At 43.0% G+C, this 18,338-nt stretch overlaps 1 protein-coding gene and 1 non-coding gene across 3 annotated transcripts in view; both read right to left on the bottom strand.

The window, feature by feature from the left end:
* Positions 1-18,338, bottom strand: part of LOC109938951 (solute carrier family 4 member 1 adaptor protein) — a 104,625-nt gene that overhangs the window by 83,308 nt on the left and 2,979 nt on the right. For both annotated transcript variants that reach the window (XM_048597412.1, XM_048597413.1), the window contains exon 2: positions 4,131-4,813. In XM_048597412.1, coding sequence (XP_048453369.1) covers positions 4,131-4,813 — 683 coding nt within the window. The remainder of the gene's footprint in view (positions 1-4,130; positions 4,814-18,338) is intronic.
* On the bottom strand, positions 7,291-7,451 carry LOC125483224. Its single transcript, XR_007262183.1, has one exon. It is a non-coding gene; the product is annotated as a U1 spliceosomal RNA (small nuclear RNA).

Raw genomic sequence — 18,338 nt, 5'->3', positions numbered from 1 at the left:
AGCGGATGCAGTATACCACATTGGCAGATGTGCAGGTGAACATCTGCTTGATGTGGAAAGTCTTCTTGGGGCCTGGGATGGGGGTGAGGGAGGAGGTATGGGGGCAGGTGTAGCACTTCCTGCGGTTGCAGGGAAAAGTGCCGGGTGTGGTGGAGCTGGAGGGGAGTGTGGAGCGGACAAGGGAGTCACGGAGAGAGTTGTCCCTCCGGAAAGCAGATAAGGGTGGGGAGGGAAAGATGTCTTTGGTGGTGGGGTCGGATTGCAGATGGCGGAAGTGTTGGAGGATGATGCGTTGGATCCGGAGGTTGGTGGGGTGGTACGTGAGGACGAGGGGGATTCTTTTTTGGTTCTTATTGCGTGGACGGGGTGTGAGGGATGAGGTGCGGGAGATGTGGGAGACACGGTTGAGGGCGTTCTCGACCACCGAGGAGGGGAAGTTACGGTCCTTGAAAAACGAGGACAACTGAGATGTACGGGAGTGGAATGCCTCATCCTGGGAGCAGATGCGGCGGAGGCGAAGGAATTGGGAATAGGGGATAGGGGATAGCATTTTTGCAGGAAGGTGGGTGGGAGGAGGAGTATTCTAGGTAGCTGTGGGAGTCGGTGGGCTTGAAATGAATATCGGTTTCTAGGTGGTTGCCCGATATGGAGACAGAGAGGTCCAGGAAGGGGAGAGAGGTGTTAGAGATGGTCCAGGTAAACTTAAGGTTGGGGTGGAAGGTGTTAGTGAAGTGTATGAACTGTTCGAGCTAGCACCTCCCTTTCCTATTCACGTATTTATACAAATGTCTTTTCAAGGTTCCAATGTTTCAGCCACCACTTCCTCTGGCAGTTCATTCCACACAGGAAGCATTCCATGTAAAAAAAGTTGCCCCTCAGGTCCTTTCTAAAAACTCTCTCACACCTTAAATTATTTCCCCGAGTTTTGAACTTCCCAACTTAGGGAAAAGACCCTTGCTATTGTGGCACGTTCTGAGGGGAAGTCATAGAATCCCTACAGCGCTGGAAGAAACATTCTGCCCATTGAGTCTGCAGCGACCCTCCGAGGAGCATCCCACCCAGACCCAGCAACCCCCTCCCTATCACCGTATTTTATCATGTCTAATCTACTTGGCCTGCATATCCATGGGCATAATGGGCAATTTATCATGGCCAATCCACCCAACCTGCACTTCTTTGAATTGTGGGAAGAAACCAGAGCTTCCGGCAGAAACCAACACAGACATGGGGAGAACGTGCAAACTCCACACAGACAGTTGACCTAGGCTGGAAATGAACCCGGCTCATTGGTGCTGTAAGACAATAGTGCTAACCACTATGCCACCCTAGAGGGTGAACTAAGAGACATCAACACACATATCTATAGCAGCCAAGGTTCTGCAGGCAGATTATAGAGATCTAGGATATAAATCAATGAGTAGGGCCCTAAAGATGGTAATTCCTCGATGACTCCTGGGGCCAATGTACACAGAAATAAGAAATTTCTGCAAATGAATATGTAGTTGAAGATATGGCACAGGAAGGAGGGCTTTTGAATCTTGAGACATTGAGATCAGATCTGCAGGATGTGTTACTTGGACAAGTTAGAGGAGTAGTTTCACTAGAGGTGGGGGGGGTGGATTTAAACAAGCTTGAAAAGGGTAACGGTAAACTAGGTGTAGATTGAGAAGACAGAGAAATGTAACTGCATGTGAAACTTTGAGGCTTAATATATTACAACATAGGTAACGTTATTGAACACAGAAAATAGACAAAGGAGTCGTCAGTGATTAATGGTGTTTGCTCCAATGAAAATAGTCTAATAAATAAAGCAGATGAGCTGAACTCACAGAGACACACTCGGAAGTACGATATTGTAGCTATTTCTGGGAATGTGGTTTAAAGAACGGTGCGAATTGCAACCTCACATTAGTCACAGGGTCTGCATACAGCATAGAAAGGGGGATTTTTTTTTAAAAAAAATCACAATGTTGTTTAAAAAAAAAATAAAGAAACAAATCACAGCTGTGAGAAAGAGTGACATGCCAAAAAGCAGAACTCTTCATTGCAAAAGTACTTGGACATGCACTTTCAATGCCATAACCACAGGACCAAAAGCTGCAATGTACAAATAGGCTAGATAACTCCTTTTTGGTTGGCAGATACAACTGACTGAATGGTCTCGGAGACAGTAGGGACTGCAGATGCTTGAAGCTAGAGTCAATAAATGTGGAGCTGGAAAAGCACAGCAGGTCAGACATCATCCGAGGAGCAGGAAAAATAAAAATCAACATTTTGGGCTGAAACCCTTCTTCAGGACTGAATAGCCTTTTTCTTTAAACCTCGAATTTCTATAATTCTATAAAACCGTGCTATCAAGTAGAGGTGATGCAAGTAAAAAGGGAGAAAACACATTAAAGTGGTATCTGTAAAGACTTTGTTTCAAACGCTGCCTTCAAAAGTCAAAAAAAAAACCTCTGGCAGGCAATTCAGTGCCAGCTGCCAGGCAGCGTGTTGTACCTGCTCACAAATAGAAACAAACAGGATTTGGCAGCTAGCGTTGATCTTCTCTTCAACCTTCATGTTGTTTAAGAGGATGACCACTTTACTAAGGGTGAACATTTACCATTTGTACTGTTTCCAATGAACCCTTGAATAAAACAATTCTGATTAGATTCTGTCATTCCAAATCTCAAGTTATTTGTAGAGAGAGAGCATTTTGATCACTGTAACAACAGATTAAATCATTCTGTCTTTAATTCAATTTTACTTTAATGTATTGTTTGGAGTCAATGCTAGAGTTTAGTGGCCTCTCAAACTAATCAGGATGTTATCTCTCCATCCTTTCCAAACATAAATGCAATATTAACTAGTACTACAGCAATTCTTTTAACTCTGAAGAGCAACTCAATGGAGTTCTACTATTTGAAAAAAAACGGCAATATGGTTTTGTTAAGCTGTAAAAAAATTTGCAATTGTATAGCACAATTAACGCAATGAAGTGTATCAAAGTAGTTCATAGGATCACTGTCAATCAGTTTGGTGACTGGAATAGGGTTTTTCCAGCATCTCAAGGAAGAATGGGATTGTTAGGAAATGAACCATTCTTTCATTGGCTGAGTTAATGTTCCAAGTTTTATTTTCTAATTCACTTCAACTGACTGTTTTAACCTGCTGTCTTGATTAAAAAGGCCTATGGCTATCAGCATTTGAAATTACATATGTATGATCTGCTCTGCTGCAGTTAACTGATTCAACTTAAAGTGTAGCATCAGCAACAGAACAGTCCTTGGACAGACTTCAACTGGCTGCTGGCTACTGCTGTTTAGGAGATCAATATTGTCTGCAACACAGGCTCACGGCTGAGAATCTGCATGATGTTATGAGTTTCCTAAATGAGGGTAAACACAGAGCAACTTGCTATTCCAACCCGGTGTTGGCCAGTGTTGTGGGCAGGAATTGCCTCATGTGAATAGTGTTTTGAACTGGATTAACATATCACCAATACTCCAGTGATTATGGATGTAACTTGCTTATACTTAAAATTCCATAATCATTCGCATTTCCCATTCGATCCTGCTTAGGTTATGCTAACATCTGGGGATAAATCATGTGAAAACTCCAAGCTCTGATGTTCAAGTGGGTCACCACACATACTGAATTTGCAAAATGGTCCAAATATCCATCTAACCTAGCTTGATCCTTTCAAACTTAGAAGATTCTCCACTGTCAAGTGAATCATTAGCATGCAAGTAAAACATGACTACAATAATCCTCACTTGCCTGAAACTTTGCTCTTGGATATTAATCATATCTAGAATTCACTTCTCTACAGAGTAATATACACCGTACAATGTATTCTGATGGTATTTCACCCAAATACAAAAAGTTACATCACACTCTTGAGACATTATTAAACCTCATCTAACAGGTAGCGTCTGTCCTTCCAATCTTGGTACTTTCCTGGATTGCACTTGGAAATTGAGAACAAAGCTGAATTGCAAATGGTTGTCAGTGTGCCACTATTAGGGTTTTTTAAATATATAGGGACTTTGAATTTAGTATATAAATAACACACATGTACCATTACACTTTAAATGAAACCCAAACAGTCAACATACACTTTCCTTTGAAGTGGACTCCATTCTCACCTGCAATACAAGGAGTCTTGTGCTCCCTCCGAATTTAATAACATGGCCGACTTTAAGCCTCTGGTAACAGTTCGGATGGACTTTCTGTTTGTTTACCACTGTCCCATGAGTACTGTTCAAGTCATAAATGTAAAATCCAGTGCCATTCTCCCCATCAGCAACTCGCCTATGTTGCACTATGGCATGGTACCGAGAAATGGAAGGATGCTCAAGAGAGATGTCACAGGTCGGAAGCCTCCCAACAACATAAAAACTCTTTGAATTCAGACTCATGTCCGAGACTATGCTGCCATTTTTGAGGATCTCAAAGCTGTAAGGGGCTTCTGCTAACCCTCCCCATGGTGGTTCCACATATGGGAGAGGAGGGCAGGGCTTATATTTATCTGAAGGTAACCTCATGGCAGCTGACCTGGGCTTCTTTGGCAGTGATATGGGATGGAGACGAGGTGCCTCAATGAGCCGCTGATCTGGTGCGGGTCTTTCTTGCAGTTCCGGTCGAGTTTCTTGTTCATGACCTACAGAGCTCTCCACAGCTGGTACAGCTTTCACCTTGGACTCCCCAACAACGTCAACACTTTCAGTTGATTCTGGGACGGTATTCAGAATGCTTGAATGGAGAGTTTTCTTCTGCGGTGGAGCCAAAGGGAGCAAAGGTTTCTTAAAACCATCACCGTTTAATGCACCTGCCACAAAAAGAACTGTGTTACAAAGCAGCACATGGTCCTACAACTCATGCATTTGTGGGAGAACAGAACATTACCATCTGAGGCAGAGGAAAAATCAGGACTATAGTTAAAAAATTTAAGGTGGAGGCATTATTTGAAATTGTTCAAGCAATGTGTACTTCTTATCATCATCCGGATTTTGAAATTTCCACTCTCTGTAAAACATAGAAGCTTGTGCCTGAATGCAAACAAATCTCCTGGGTTACTGCAGTGATATGTACCTTTGCTGTCAACTGGATTGCTGTGATTATGTCCCGATATGGTTACTTGATGCAGCACTAAGCCTTACAAAGCACTAAGGCAAGAATCTCAGTCAGCATGTCACCAGATGCTCTTTCAGCAATATTTAATTCCGGGAAGGGTTAGAAGAAAAAGTAACACGAGGCCTTGCTGCGATGAAACCCATAAACAAAATGGTCTGCTAACTCTCATTGTCATGGTTCATGCCTGAATGCTAGCCACTGGAGTTTGGTAGTTAGAAGTTCACATAGAATAAAATAGAGGTCAGGGAGGGATAGAATAGGTATTGCCAGACGTCAATTATCTAACATGAAACATGTCAGTATTGCTGAACAAAGAGCTCTTGGAGTGCGGATTCATAGATCCATCAAAGTGTAGTTGCAGGCAGAAAGGATAGTGAAGACATTTGGTATGCATGCACTTATTGGTCAGTGCATTGAGCATAGGAGTTGGAGGTCATGTTGTGGCTGTACTGGCCATTGGCCACTTTTAGAATACTGTGTTCAATTCTGGTCTCCCTGTTATAGGAGGGATGTTGTGAAACTTGAAAGGGTTCAGAAAAGATTTACAAGAATGTTGCCAGGGTTGGAGGGCTTGAGCTATAGGGAGAGGCTGAAAAGGCTGGGACAATTTTCCTTGGACTGTCAGAGGCTGAGGGGCAACCTTATAGAGGTTTATAAAATCACCAAGTACATGGATTGGATGAATAGACAAAGTCTTTTATGTTGGTTTAAGAGGATGATCACTTTACCAAGGGCGAATGTTTACCATTTGTACTGTGTCCAATCAATCCTTGAAAAAACAATCCTGATTAGATTCTGTCATTCCAAATCTCAAGTTATTTATGCAGACAGTCCCAAACTAGAGGGCATAGGTTGAGGGGAATGATTTAAAAGGAACCTAAGGGACAACTTTTTCACACAGAGGGTGGTGCATATATGGAATGAGCTGCCAGAGGAAGTGGTGCAGGCTGGTACAATTACAACATCGTTTACTCCCTACACCATCGCCCTCCCTACTTTCTGCATATAAGCCAATGTTTTCCCAGCTATCATCAGTTCTGAGGAAGGGTCACCAGACCTGAAACAGTAACTCTGATTTTTTCTTCACAGATGCTGCCAGACCTGCTGAGCTTTTCTAGCAACTTCTGTTTCTGTTTCTGATTTACAGCATCTGTAGTTCTTTCAGTTTTTAGTTAACATTTAAAAGGTGTCTGGATGGTTATACGAATAGGAAGGATTTAGAAGGATATGGACCAAATGCTGGCAAATGGGATAGATTAATTTAAGATATCTGGTCAGCATGGACAAGCTGGACCGAAGGGTCTGTTTCCATGTTTTACAGTTCTTGACTCAAAGAGCCAGCAGCCTCCTTCTTTGCTGCATACCCTATTGTTCTGCATTTTTATGAGACATTGTTGATAGAGGTTGTTAAGAATATGAGCTAGACACAGTACTTATAATAGAACAACAGCAATAATCAAAACATTTGTATCAAATCACAGATATATTTTGTAGTTGAGATTGACATTGCTGTCTTAATATGCCGTTTGTAAATAGGTATTGTTCTTAAACATATACTTAAATTGCAGCTCTCCAAGCACCATAATGAGATGCTCAATGAGTTTATTCAGAAAGCAGCTAAATTACACACACCAGAAAAGGCCTTTTGTTCAACACACAGTTGTACCCTGGGGAGTTGTTAAGGTTGTTAATGTGTCACAGTTCTACTGTGAGGAGAGTGGAAGTAGAGGACTCTTGCTCATGATTGCTATCAGTGACTCGTGGAAGCTGTGGTCACAAACATGATTCAAAGCCTGTGGAGAATGGATCTCAACATAATTGCAAGGGCCTCCTCCAGAGGTCTACAGTATCACATACCAACCTTAGGCCAATTTGAATCATTCCACGTGATACCAAGGAACAGCTGGAAATGCTGCAAAGGCTTTGACCTCTGACAACTTTCTGGCAATAGTATTGAAGACTTGTGCCCCAGAACTTGCCATACCCCTAGACATGCAGTGCCAGCACAGCTCAATACTGACACCACTCTAACAAAGTGGAAAATTGCCCAGTATGTCCAGTACACAAAAACGCAAGACAAGTTCAACCTAGCCAATTATCGCCCCCATCAGTCTACAATTGATTATCAGCAAATGATGAAAGCACTGCTGAGGATGCCTGGATGCTTCTCAAGCAGCACCTGCTCACTGACAATGCCATCCCCTATTACCACAAATTGGGCAGATGAGTATTTAGGGGACATTGCAGGCTCTCAGCACACATAGGGCAATGGGCTAGCTTTGCCTGGGAGAACCACCTTCATGATCATGACCACTTCCCCGCCAGGTAAGTTATCCATGGCAAGGAGTTCCAAACACACTCAATCCTTAGCAGAAATTCTTCCTCATTTCAGTCTTAAACTGGTGCACCTTTATCCCGAGACAATGTCCTCAGGTACTGGATTCTCCCACGAGGGGAACATCCTCTTAGCATTTCGAGTCGAAATATTACAGTGTGCAACTCACCTCCTTGCTACCCAAAGCCTGTCCACTGTCTACAAAGCACAAGTCAGGAATCTGATGGAATACTCTCAAATTGCCTGGAAAGATGAAGCTCCGACAATGTTCAAGAAGCTAGATACCACCTAGGGCAATGCAGCTGTTTGACTGCCACCACATTCACAAGCATCCACTCCCTTCACCGCTGACACTCAGTAGCAGCTGTACGTACCAACTACAAGATACCCTGCAGAAATTCACCAAAGACTCTTTAAAACCAATGACCACTACCATCAGATACATGGGAGCACCACCACCTACATTTCCACCTCCAAGCTACTCACCACTCTGAGTTCAAAATATATAGCCGATCTTTCAGTGCTGATGGGTCAAAATCCTGGAATTTCTTCTCTAAGGGCATTGTGGGTCTACCTACAGCAAAAGGACTGCAGTGGTTCAAGGAGGCAGCCTGTCACCTTCTTGAGGGCAATTAGAACATTGCACTAAATGCTGGCCCAACCAGTGACGCCCATTTCTGACAAGTGAATAAAAATGTTTTCTACTTGTATGGGGCCACATTAACTGTATACACTGATCATAGTGGCAAGATTTATTAATTTGTTACTGCATCTTTTGTGTTGTTGGGTATATTCAAAACTATTGAAACTGCAAACACTGCATTCCTTTTCCGGACATTGCCAGGTTGCAAACACCCCAACCTTACTCTGCAAACCATCCAGCTTCTCTCTTCTCCTATATAATGTTCCTTAAAACCACCTCTTTGAAACATATACAGGAGGCGCTGGAGAAACTCAGGTGTGGCAGTAACTGTGGAGAGATAAACAGAGTTAACATTTCGAGTCCAATAACTTTTCTTTGGAAGCGAAGGGGGTCTAAAAACGATGATTTTATGCCAACAAAAGGGGAGGTAGAGTGAGTAGAACAGATGGTGACAGTGCCCAGAGCAAAGGACCAAAGGTAGTTCTAATGGTTTAAAAAAAAGTGTTCCAGATGAAAAAAATAGGCACAAACAAACAAAAAACCTTGGTATACAAGGGACAATTTCAAAATTATCAGATAACAAAACTTGAAAGCATTCTGAACTGTAAGGAGGATGGCACAGAACTCAAAGGACAGTCAAGAAAAAAAAAACAGGCAAAATTCAACGCAGAAAATTGCAAAGTGATTCACTTTGGTCAGAAAAATGCAGAGAGACAAGCTAAACAAAAGGGTACAATTAAAAAGGGGGTGCAGGAGCAGGAGCAGGAGCAGAAGGACCTAGATGCAAATATGCATAAATTATTGGAGGCAGCGGGATAAATTGTGAATGCAGTGAATAACACATACAGTACCTTAAGCTTTACTAATAGGGCATAGTATACAAATACAATGAGGCGATGGCCTAATAGTATTATCGCTAGACTATTAATCCAGAAGTTCAACTAATGTCCTGGGGATGGAGGTTCGTATCCTGCTAGGGCAGATTATGGAATTTGAATTTAATTTAAAAATGTCTGAGATTAAGAATCTAATAGTAACTATTAAGCTATTATTGATAGTCAGAAAAAGCCATCTGGTTCACTAATGCCCAATAGGGAACTAAATCTGCCACCTCTCCTGGTCTGGCCTACACGAGAATCCAGAGCCACAGCAATGTGATTGATTTTCAATTGCACTCTGAAATGGGCAAGCCATTAATTTGTATCTATTGCCACCAACTTTTCAAAGAAATTAAACTAGGCGGACCACATAGCATTGACCGAGACTCTCGAAATTGTAGAAACAGCCCTGTCGTCACTGCAAGGTCCTCCTCATGAACATCTGGGGGCTAGAGAGCTGTCTCAGACTAGACAAGCAACAGCCTGACACACAGTCATACTCACAGAATCCAGACAATGTCCCAGAAGTCAGCTGGACATGAACTACAAAAAGTTGGTTTGCAGGTACAGCAGGCAATTGAGAAGGCAAATGGAATATTGTCCTTCATTGCTAGATGGATGGAGTTTAAGAATAGGGAGGTCGTGCTGCAGCAGCTTAGGGTGTTAGTGAGACCACACCTGGAGTATTGTGTATAGTTTTGGTCTCCTTACTTGAGAAAGGATGTACTGGCACTGGGGTGGGTGCAGAGGAGGTTCACTAGGTTGATTCCAGAGTTGACAGGGTTGGCTTATGAGGAGAGATTGAGTAGACTGGGACTATACTCATTGGAATTTATAAGAATCAGGACAGAGATCTTGTAGAAACATATAAAATTATGAAGGGAATAGAGAAGATGGAAACAGGGAGGATGTTTCCACTAGTGGGTGAAACTCGAATTAGGAGGCATAGCCTCAAAATAAGGGGGAGCAGATTTAGGACTGATTTGAGAAGGAACCTCAGCCAAATCTGTGAATGTGAATCTGTGGAATTCCCTGCCTACTGAAGCTACCTCGCTGCATGTTTTTAAGGCAAAGATAGATAGATTTTTGAACAGTAAAGGAATTACGGGTTATGGCGAGTGGGTGGATAAGTGGAGCCGAGTTCACAAAAAGATCAGCCATGATCTTACTGAATGGCAGAGCAGGGTCGATGAGACAGATAGCCTACTCCTAATTCTAGTTCTCATGTTCTTATGATATGGCCTGTCCCACCACCAGGGCAGGCCCAGCAGAGGTGGTGCAAAAGGACCCAGAACAGTGGTATACAGTTGGGAAGAGAGTTGCACTGGAGTCCTCAACCTGGACTCTTCCGCTAACAGCCACGTACCTTCCTTCCTTGGCTGATAAATCGATACTCTTCCACGTTGAACAACACTTGGAGAAAGTGGTGAGGGTGACAAGGGCGCAAAGTGTCCTCTGGGTGGGGGATTTCAATGTCCACCACCAATAATAGCTCAGCATCAGTAATACTGATCAAACTGGTAGGGTCTTAAAATGACACTGCTGCTAGACTGGGTCCGTAGCAGATGGTGAGGGAAACAACAAGAGGGAAAAACATACTTGACCTCATCTTTACCAACCTACCGGCTGCAGATGCATTGGTCAATGAGAGTATTCTTAAGACTGACCACCGCACAGTCCTTGTGGAGATGAAGTCCTGCCTTCACATTGAGAATGACCTTCATTGTGTTGTGTGGCACTATCACCGTGCTAAACGAGACAGATTTCGAACAGATCTAACAACTTCAGACTGGGCATCAACAGCAGCAGAATTTTACACCAGCACAATCTGCAACCTCATGTCCCAGCATATCCCCCACTCATCACCACAAAACCAGGGGATCAACCCTGGTTCAAAGGAGGGTGCACGAGGGCATGCCAAGAGCAGCATCAGGTATACTGGAAAATGAGATGTCAATCTGGTGAAGCCACCAAACAGGACTATTGCATGCCAAACAGCATAAGCAGCAAGTGACAGACACAGATAAGCAATCCAACACCAACAGATCAGATCGAAGCTCTGCAGTCCAACCAAATCCAGTCATTAGTGGTGATGGACAATTAAACTTCTCACCGGAGAAAGATTTTCCACAAATATCCCCATCCTCAATGATGGAAGAGCCCAGCACATCAATACAAAAGATAAGGCTGAAGCATTATCTGCAATTTTCAGATAACAGTGCTAAGTGAATGATCAATAGCAGCCTCATCCAGTGGTCCCCAGCATTTCAGATTCCAGACTTCAGCCAATTCGATTCACTCCACATGACATCAAGAAACAGAGGCACTGGATACTGCAAAGGCTACGGATCTTTACAACATTATGACAATAATACGGAAGACTTGTGCTCCAGAACTTGCAGCTCCCCTAGCCAAGCTGTTCTAGTACAGATACAACACTGTCGGGTAGATGCCCATGTGGAAAATTGTCCAGCTATGTCCTGTACACAAAATGCAGGACAAATCCAACCCAGCCAATTACATCCATCAGTCTACTCAATCATCAGTAAAGTGATGGAAGGTGTCATCAACAGTGCTATCAAGCAGCACCTGCTTAGCAATAACCTGCTCAATGATGCCCAGTTTGGGTTCCGCCAGGGCCACTCAGCTCCTGACTTCATTACAGTCTTGGTTCAAACATGGACAAAACAGCTGAATTCCAGAGGTGAGGTGAGAGTGACAGCCCTTGACATCAAGGCTGTATTAAACCAAGTGGGGCGTATCAAAGAGCCCTAGCAAAACTAGAATCAATAGGTGTCAGGAGGCAAATTCTCCACTGGTTGGAGTCAGACCTGGCACATAGGAAGATGGTATATCTATTGGAGGTCAGTCATTTCAGCTCCAGGCCATGTCTGCAGGAATTGCTTGATCAATGACATTCCCTCCATCATAAGGTCAGAAGTGAGGATGGTCAGTGATTATTGCAGTGTTCTGCACTCTTCACAACTCTTCAGATCCTGAAGCAGTCCATGTTCAAATGCAGCAAGACCTGGACAATATCCAGGCTTGGCCTAATAAGTCGCAAGTAACATTCGCGGCACACAAACGCCAGGCTATAACCGTCACCAATAATAAACAATCTAACCACTTCCCCGTAACATTTAATGGTGTCACCGTTATTGAATCCCCCACTAACAACATCCATTGACCAGAAATTCAACTGGGCTCATCACATAAACAGTGGCTACAACAGCAGAGGCTAGGAATACTGCAGTGAGTAACTCACATCCTAACTCGCCAAAGCCTCCATCATGTACAAGGCACAAATCAGGAGTGTGTAGCTCCAACAACACTGAAGAAGCTTGACACCATGCAGGACAAAGCAGCCCGCTTGATTGGCACCACATCCACAAGCATCCAGTCCCTCTACTACCTACACTCAGTACCAGCAATCTTTACCATCTACAAAATGCACTGCAGAAATTCACAAAAAAATCCTCAGACAGCACCATCGAAACCCATGACCACCATCATCTAGAAGGACAAGAGCGACGCATTCAAACACCACTATTAGCAAGTTCCCCTCCAAGCCACGCATTATCCTGATTTGACAATATATCGCTGTTCCTTCACTGTGGCTGGGTCAAAATCTTGAAATTCCATCCCAAACGGCATTGTGGGTCAACCCACAGCAAGTGGACTGCAGCAGTTCAAGAAGGCAGCTTCACCATCACCTTCTCAAGGGTAACTAGGTATGGCCAATAATTGCTGGCCAGCCAGCAATGACTAAACCTCATGAATGAATTAATAAACAAAAGTAAGATGGTATAAAATACAGGCCTGAACTGGAGTATTATCTCCAATTCTGGGCACCACACTTCGAGAGAAACGTGCAGGCATTAGAGGCATTACAGAAAAGATTCACAAGACTGGTTCCAGGGATGAAGAATTTTAGTTAAATAGATAGATAATACAAATTGGCACCGATTTCCTTGCAAAAAAAAAAAAAAAAAAAAAAAAAAGAGGTTGAGTCAGAATTGAGAAGTAGTTAAAATCATGACAGGTCTGGTCTAAGTAGACTGGGAAAAAAACTGTTAACACTGGTGAAAGAATTAAGAAAAGTTCGTAAATTTAAGATCACTGGCAAAAGAAGCAATAGAAAGCTGAAGAGCAATGTTCCACACAGCAAAGGGTTAGAATCTAGAATACACATCCAAACAAGGCACTAAAGAAAGAATTGGATTTTTTTTTTTTAAAATGTAAAAAATGCACAGGGATTTGGATAGAAGGCAGGGAAGTGGTACTCGAACTCCTCACTTGGAGAACATGGACTGAACGGCCTCCTTCTGAGCTGTTAAAACTCTGATCTTTGGAAAAAGAAAGTTTTGTTTTGGGTTGATTTCCCAGAAATACCTGGTATCATGGAGAGGAGAGGCAACCTGTTCCTATAGCTCAATCACTGACAACAGGAAACTTGCTACAAGAATTACATCCCTTTCTAATGCCCATAGCATAAAACTGACTGCTGTTTAGTTCTGACAGATACTATCAGGAATGCCATGGGTTAGCTGGTGTTGGAAGTCGAAGCCTATGGTAGTTGTGCAGAAGGTGGTATTTTCTGTGGATGAGATGGAGGGAGGAAGGGGCACATCAGTGTATAGAAGAATAGAATCCCTACAGTGTTGAAACAGGCCTTTCGGCCCAACAAATCCACACCGACCCTCCGAGCATTCCACCCAGACCCATTCTTCCAAAGCCCACCTAATCTACACATCCCTGAACACTACGGGCGATTTAGCATGGCCAATCCACCTAACCTGCATATTTTTAGACTGTGGGAGGAAACCAGAGCACCCGGAGGAAACTCTCACAGACACAGGGTGAATGTGCAAACTCCACACAGACAGTCGCCCAAGGGTGGAATTGAACCCGGGTCCCTGGCGCTGTGAGGCAGCAGTGCTAACCACTGAGCCACCGTGCCATTGTGGCAGAAGATATAGCACTTTGTTCTGTCCTCATCCGACCAGGGTGTTTGAAGGTGAATAACATATGCCTAAAATGGTAAGTATACTGTTTCTGCATCTTGTTCAAAATCCCCTTGGTTGGGATGCACTGAGCCCAAAGAAATGATCAGTCTCAAGGCATTGCAGCATATAATTTAGCTTCCAGAGTTGCTGGCAAAGTCACAGCCGTAGCAGTGCTGTGATATAAAGAACCATAAAAGTTAACCACTTGAGCTTCATTTTGCTATTTATGACCTTAATAAAGTTCTGAAATTAAATCATTTTCATATAATGGATGGGTCATGAGTGGATGTGCTCAACTCAGGAATACTACCACATTAATTTACAGTAATTACACCTTCATTAATCCTTCAGTGTATACAAATCGAATTCAACTGTGACATCAGCCATTAGCAAAAAATCCTTCCAAATTGCAATAAAGAACCCACTCAATCTACAAAATCTAATATATAGAAACTAAATAGGAGTCCTTTCAAACTTAAAATCTTTTAATATCTCCTTGTTTGGGGACCGACCTATCAAGGACTTTGGGATGGTTTTCTATAACACAAGCATTTTACATCTTGGTGGTGTTACTTCAGAACTACTTCAGAATATCAACTACCTTAATAAAATCACAGCATTCTGATCCTTTCGATACCCTTTCCCTGTTAAAGTATACTGGTCAATTGTGATTAATTCAATTGTTATCAAGTGTGAAATTCCTTTCAGTCCCTACTCCTTTCCAATGTATTAGCACGTACCAACAGTGCAGCAGCACTCAGAGCACAATTCCATCTGTTGCTCAACCCCTTTGTCCTACACAATACAGATTCACATTGTAGACTCCAGGGCGGTGTGTAAGCAGAGCAGGCACCCTGAAGGAGGAATCTGACAAGTCAGAGAGTGTAGTATACTTTGGTACCAATGATATAGGTCGAATGAGGTTTTGCATCAAGAATTAAGGGAGCTAGGTCACAGACTAAGGGGCAGAACCTCATAGGTTGTAATCTCTGAATTACTGCTGGTGACATGCACTAGGAGTTCGGAAATAAGAGAATAAGGCAGATGAATGTGTAGCTCATGAATTGGTGCACGAGGGAAGGTTTTAGATTTCTGGATCACTGGGACCATTTCTGGGGTAGGTGGGACCTCTAAAGCAAGATGATCTGCACCAGAACCAGAATGGGACCAATATCCTTGAGGATGGATTTGCTAGTGCTGAGGGGAGGAATTTAGCAGGTGGCAGGTGACACAGAATGTTAAGAGAATAGGGACACAGCACACTTTAGTAAGGAGGTTAGCCATGTTGAGTTTCAAGGGAGTAAATTGAGGCCAAATTAAGGCCACTTAAATGCTAGGTGTACAATATTAAGACAGAAGACTGCCTATGTTCCTAAACTAAGGGCATAGAGTGACATGCAGAATTGCAATGTTGCTGACATCACAGAGACATGGTTGAGGGAGGGGCAGGACTCAAGTCAATATTCGAGTGTACAGATCTTCAGGTACAATGACAGGAGATGGAGGGGTGTAAAAGAGGTTAGTGATGTTACATTACTCATTAAAGAGTCAGTTACTGCCACAAGGAGGGACTGTATCTTGGAAAGGTATTCAAAGGAGGCCTTGTGGGTAAAAAGGCGGCAGTTACGTTACCGGGAATGTATTATAGACCCCCCGCCCCGCCACCACCCCACACAAATAGGCAGCAGAGCAGATATGAAGACAATTCACTCAAGTGTGAAAACAATAAGATAATTATATTAAGAGATTTCAATTTCCCCAATTGTTGTATAGTCATAGCGTAAAGAGTTTAAGAGGCAGATTGCTTGAAAAGGATTCAGGAGAGCTTTTTATAACAACACCTAGGACAGCCAACATGGGACAGTGCATTGCTATACCCAATTCTGGGGAATGAAGCCAGACAGTTGTTCAAGGTGGCAATGGGACAGTATGTTAGTGATAGCAACCACAACACAGTATGTTTCAAATTTGTCATGGAAAAGGCAAAAGTTGGTTTGCAAAGAATGGCTTTGGATTGGAGGAAGACAGATTTTATTAAATTAAGGCAAGGTCTAGCTACTTCTAGGTAAATCTACAGCAAAATATTTGGGCAGAGGGAACAAACTGGGGGCAGGGGGGAATTGGGAAGAATTCAAAATGGAACTCAAGAAAGTATAGGCCCAACGTGTGCCCTTTAGGTCAAATATAGGAGCAACAAGCCCAGAGAACACCAGATGTCTAGGAATGATCAGCACTGGGTAAAAAAGAAGACAGACTTTTATCATGTACAAAACGGAGTGCTCATTTAAGTGTGGCATGGAACGATGAAGGCTCCCACATCAACTATCCACCCAGGCAGTGCATTCCAGATGCAAACCACCCTTCGGGTGAAAAATCTTTTCCTCAAATCCCTTCTAAACTTCCTATCTTAAACATTAAAATTTTGCCCTCTGGTTATTGACCCCCACAAATAAGGGGAACAACTGCGACACGGTGCTTCAGTGGTTAGCACTACTGCCTCACAGCGCCAGAGACCTGGGTTTGATTCCAGCCTCAGGCGACTGTCTGTGTGGAGTTTGCACATTCTCCCTGTGTCTGCATGGGTTTCGTCCGGGTGCTCCGGTTTCCTCCAACAGTCCAAAGATGTGCAGATTAGGTGGACTGGCCATGCTAAATTGTCCAAAGTACCCAGGGATGTTTAGGTTAGGTGGGTTAGACATGGGAAATACAGAGGTAGGGAGACGGGTTTGGGTGGGATGCTCTTTGGAGGGATGGTGTGCACTTGTTGGGCCAAATGGCCTGTTTCCACACTATAGGGATTCTATATAAAAAAAAAACTGCTTTCCACCTAACCTGTTCACGTCCTTCAATCTGATACACTTCTATCAGGTCCCCTCTCAGCCTCCTCTGCTCCAAAGATAATAATCTGAGCTTACTGTCTCTCTTCATATCTAAATTGGTCTATCCCAGGCAACATTTTGATGAACCTCCTATGCACCCCATCCAGTGCAGTCACATCGTTCCTATAACAAAGTGACCAGAACGGCACACAGTACACCAGTTTTTGCCTAATTAAACTCTTGTGCAGCTCCAGTAATGTTCTTGTCCCTATAATCTATGCCATGACTGATAAAGGCAAGTGTCATATATGAGTTCTTAACCATCTTATTAGTCTGTCCTCTCACCTTCAGGGATTTGTGGACAAGCACCCCAAGATTCCTCTGAGCTTCCTAATGCTGTCATTCAAAGAGAACCAACAAGAGTGAAAATCTTCTTGAACATGCCTTCATCTATCCACCTGTTGAAAATCCTTTATAGTATTGTAATACATAACAGCAACAACTGTGGAAAGGACAGAGTTTGAACAGACCTCTCAATTTATAACCAGACATTACTGAGACACTGAGTATCAAAGTAGTAGACTTATATTCAACCTCAATCTGTAACTATGAAACCTGGCACACCATTTGCCAGGGTTGGAGGGTTTGAGCTATTGGGGTAGGCTGAATAGGCTGGGGCTATTTTCCCTGGAGCATCGGAGGCTTAGGGGTGACTTTATAGAAGTTTATAAGCTCATGAGGGGCATGGATAGGGTAAACAGTCAAAGTCTTTGCCCCATGCAAGGGTTTAAGGTGAGATGCGAAAGATATAAAAGGGACCTAAGGGGCAACATTTTCATGCAGAGGGTGATGTGTGTATGGAATGAACTGCCAGAGGAAGTGGTGGAGGCTGGTAAATTTACAACATTTAAAAGGCATCCAGGTGGGTACATGAATAGAAAGAGTTCAGAGGGATATGGGCCAAATGCTTGCAAATGGGACTAGATGAATTTAGGATATTTGGTCAGCACAAATGAGTTGGACCGAACGGTCTGTTTCCACGCTGTACATTTCAATGACTCTACCATTCACTCTGCCATTGCCTTCAAGCCATGGGATCAGTCCTGGTTCACTGAGTGCAGGAAAGCATGCAAAGAGTAGCAGCAGGCATACCTGAAAATAGATGCTAACTTGGTGGCTGAAAATAAGCCTACACTTTGACTCCAAGGAGGAAAATACTGGGCCCAGCTCAGGGAAGCAGGTATTATTGGATACTGAACACCAATAAGTTATAATTTATGTAATCTGATTTTTTTTTTAAATACATATTTTCTAGAACTGAAATTGATAACATATCTCGTCTTCCTTAGCTTCCTGTGTGCCTTTGTGGATGTATGGAGTAGTAAAGCAATTCACACGCACTTTGAATATTTTGTTAATAAACACCCCCATCCTCGATTTCACCTTAAATTATTTTGCTGGGGATTTATTTCCAAAATTGAACACAGCTCCCGAGAAGAGTCATACCAGATTTGAAACAGTAGCTGTTTTTGTGTGATA

Source organism: Rhincodon typus, chromosome 5 (assembly GCF_021869965.1).
Source record: "Rhincodon typus isolate 14 chromosome 5, sRhiTyp1.1, whole genome shotgun sequence".
Lineage (NCBI taxonomy): Eukaryota > Metazoa > Chordata > Chondrichthyes > Orectolobiformes > Rhincodontidae > Rhincodon > Rhincodon typus.
Note: the sequence above shows the minus strand (reverse complement) of the source record. Positions and strands in the feature narration are given on the sequence as shown.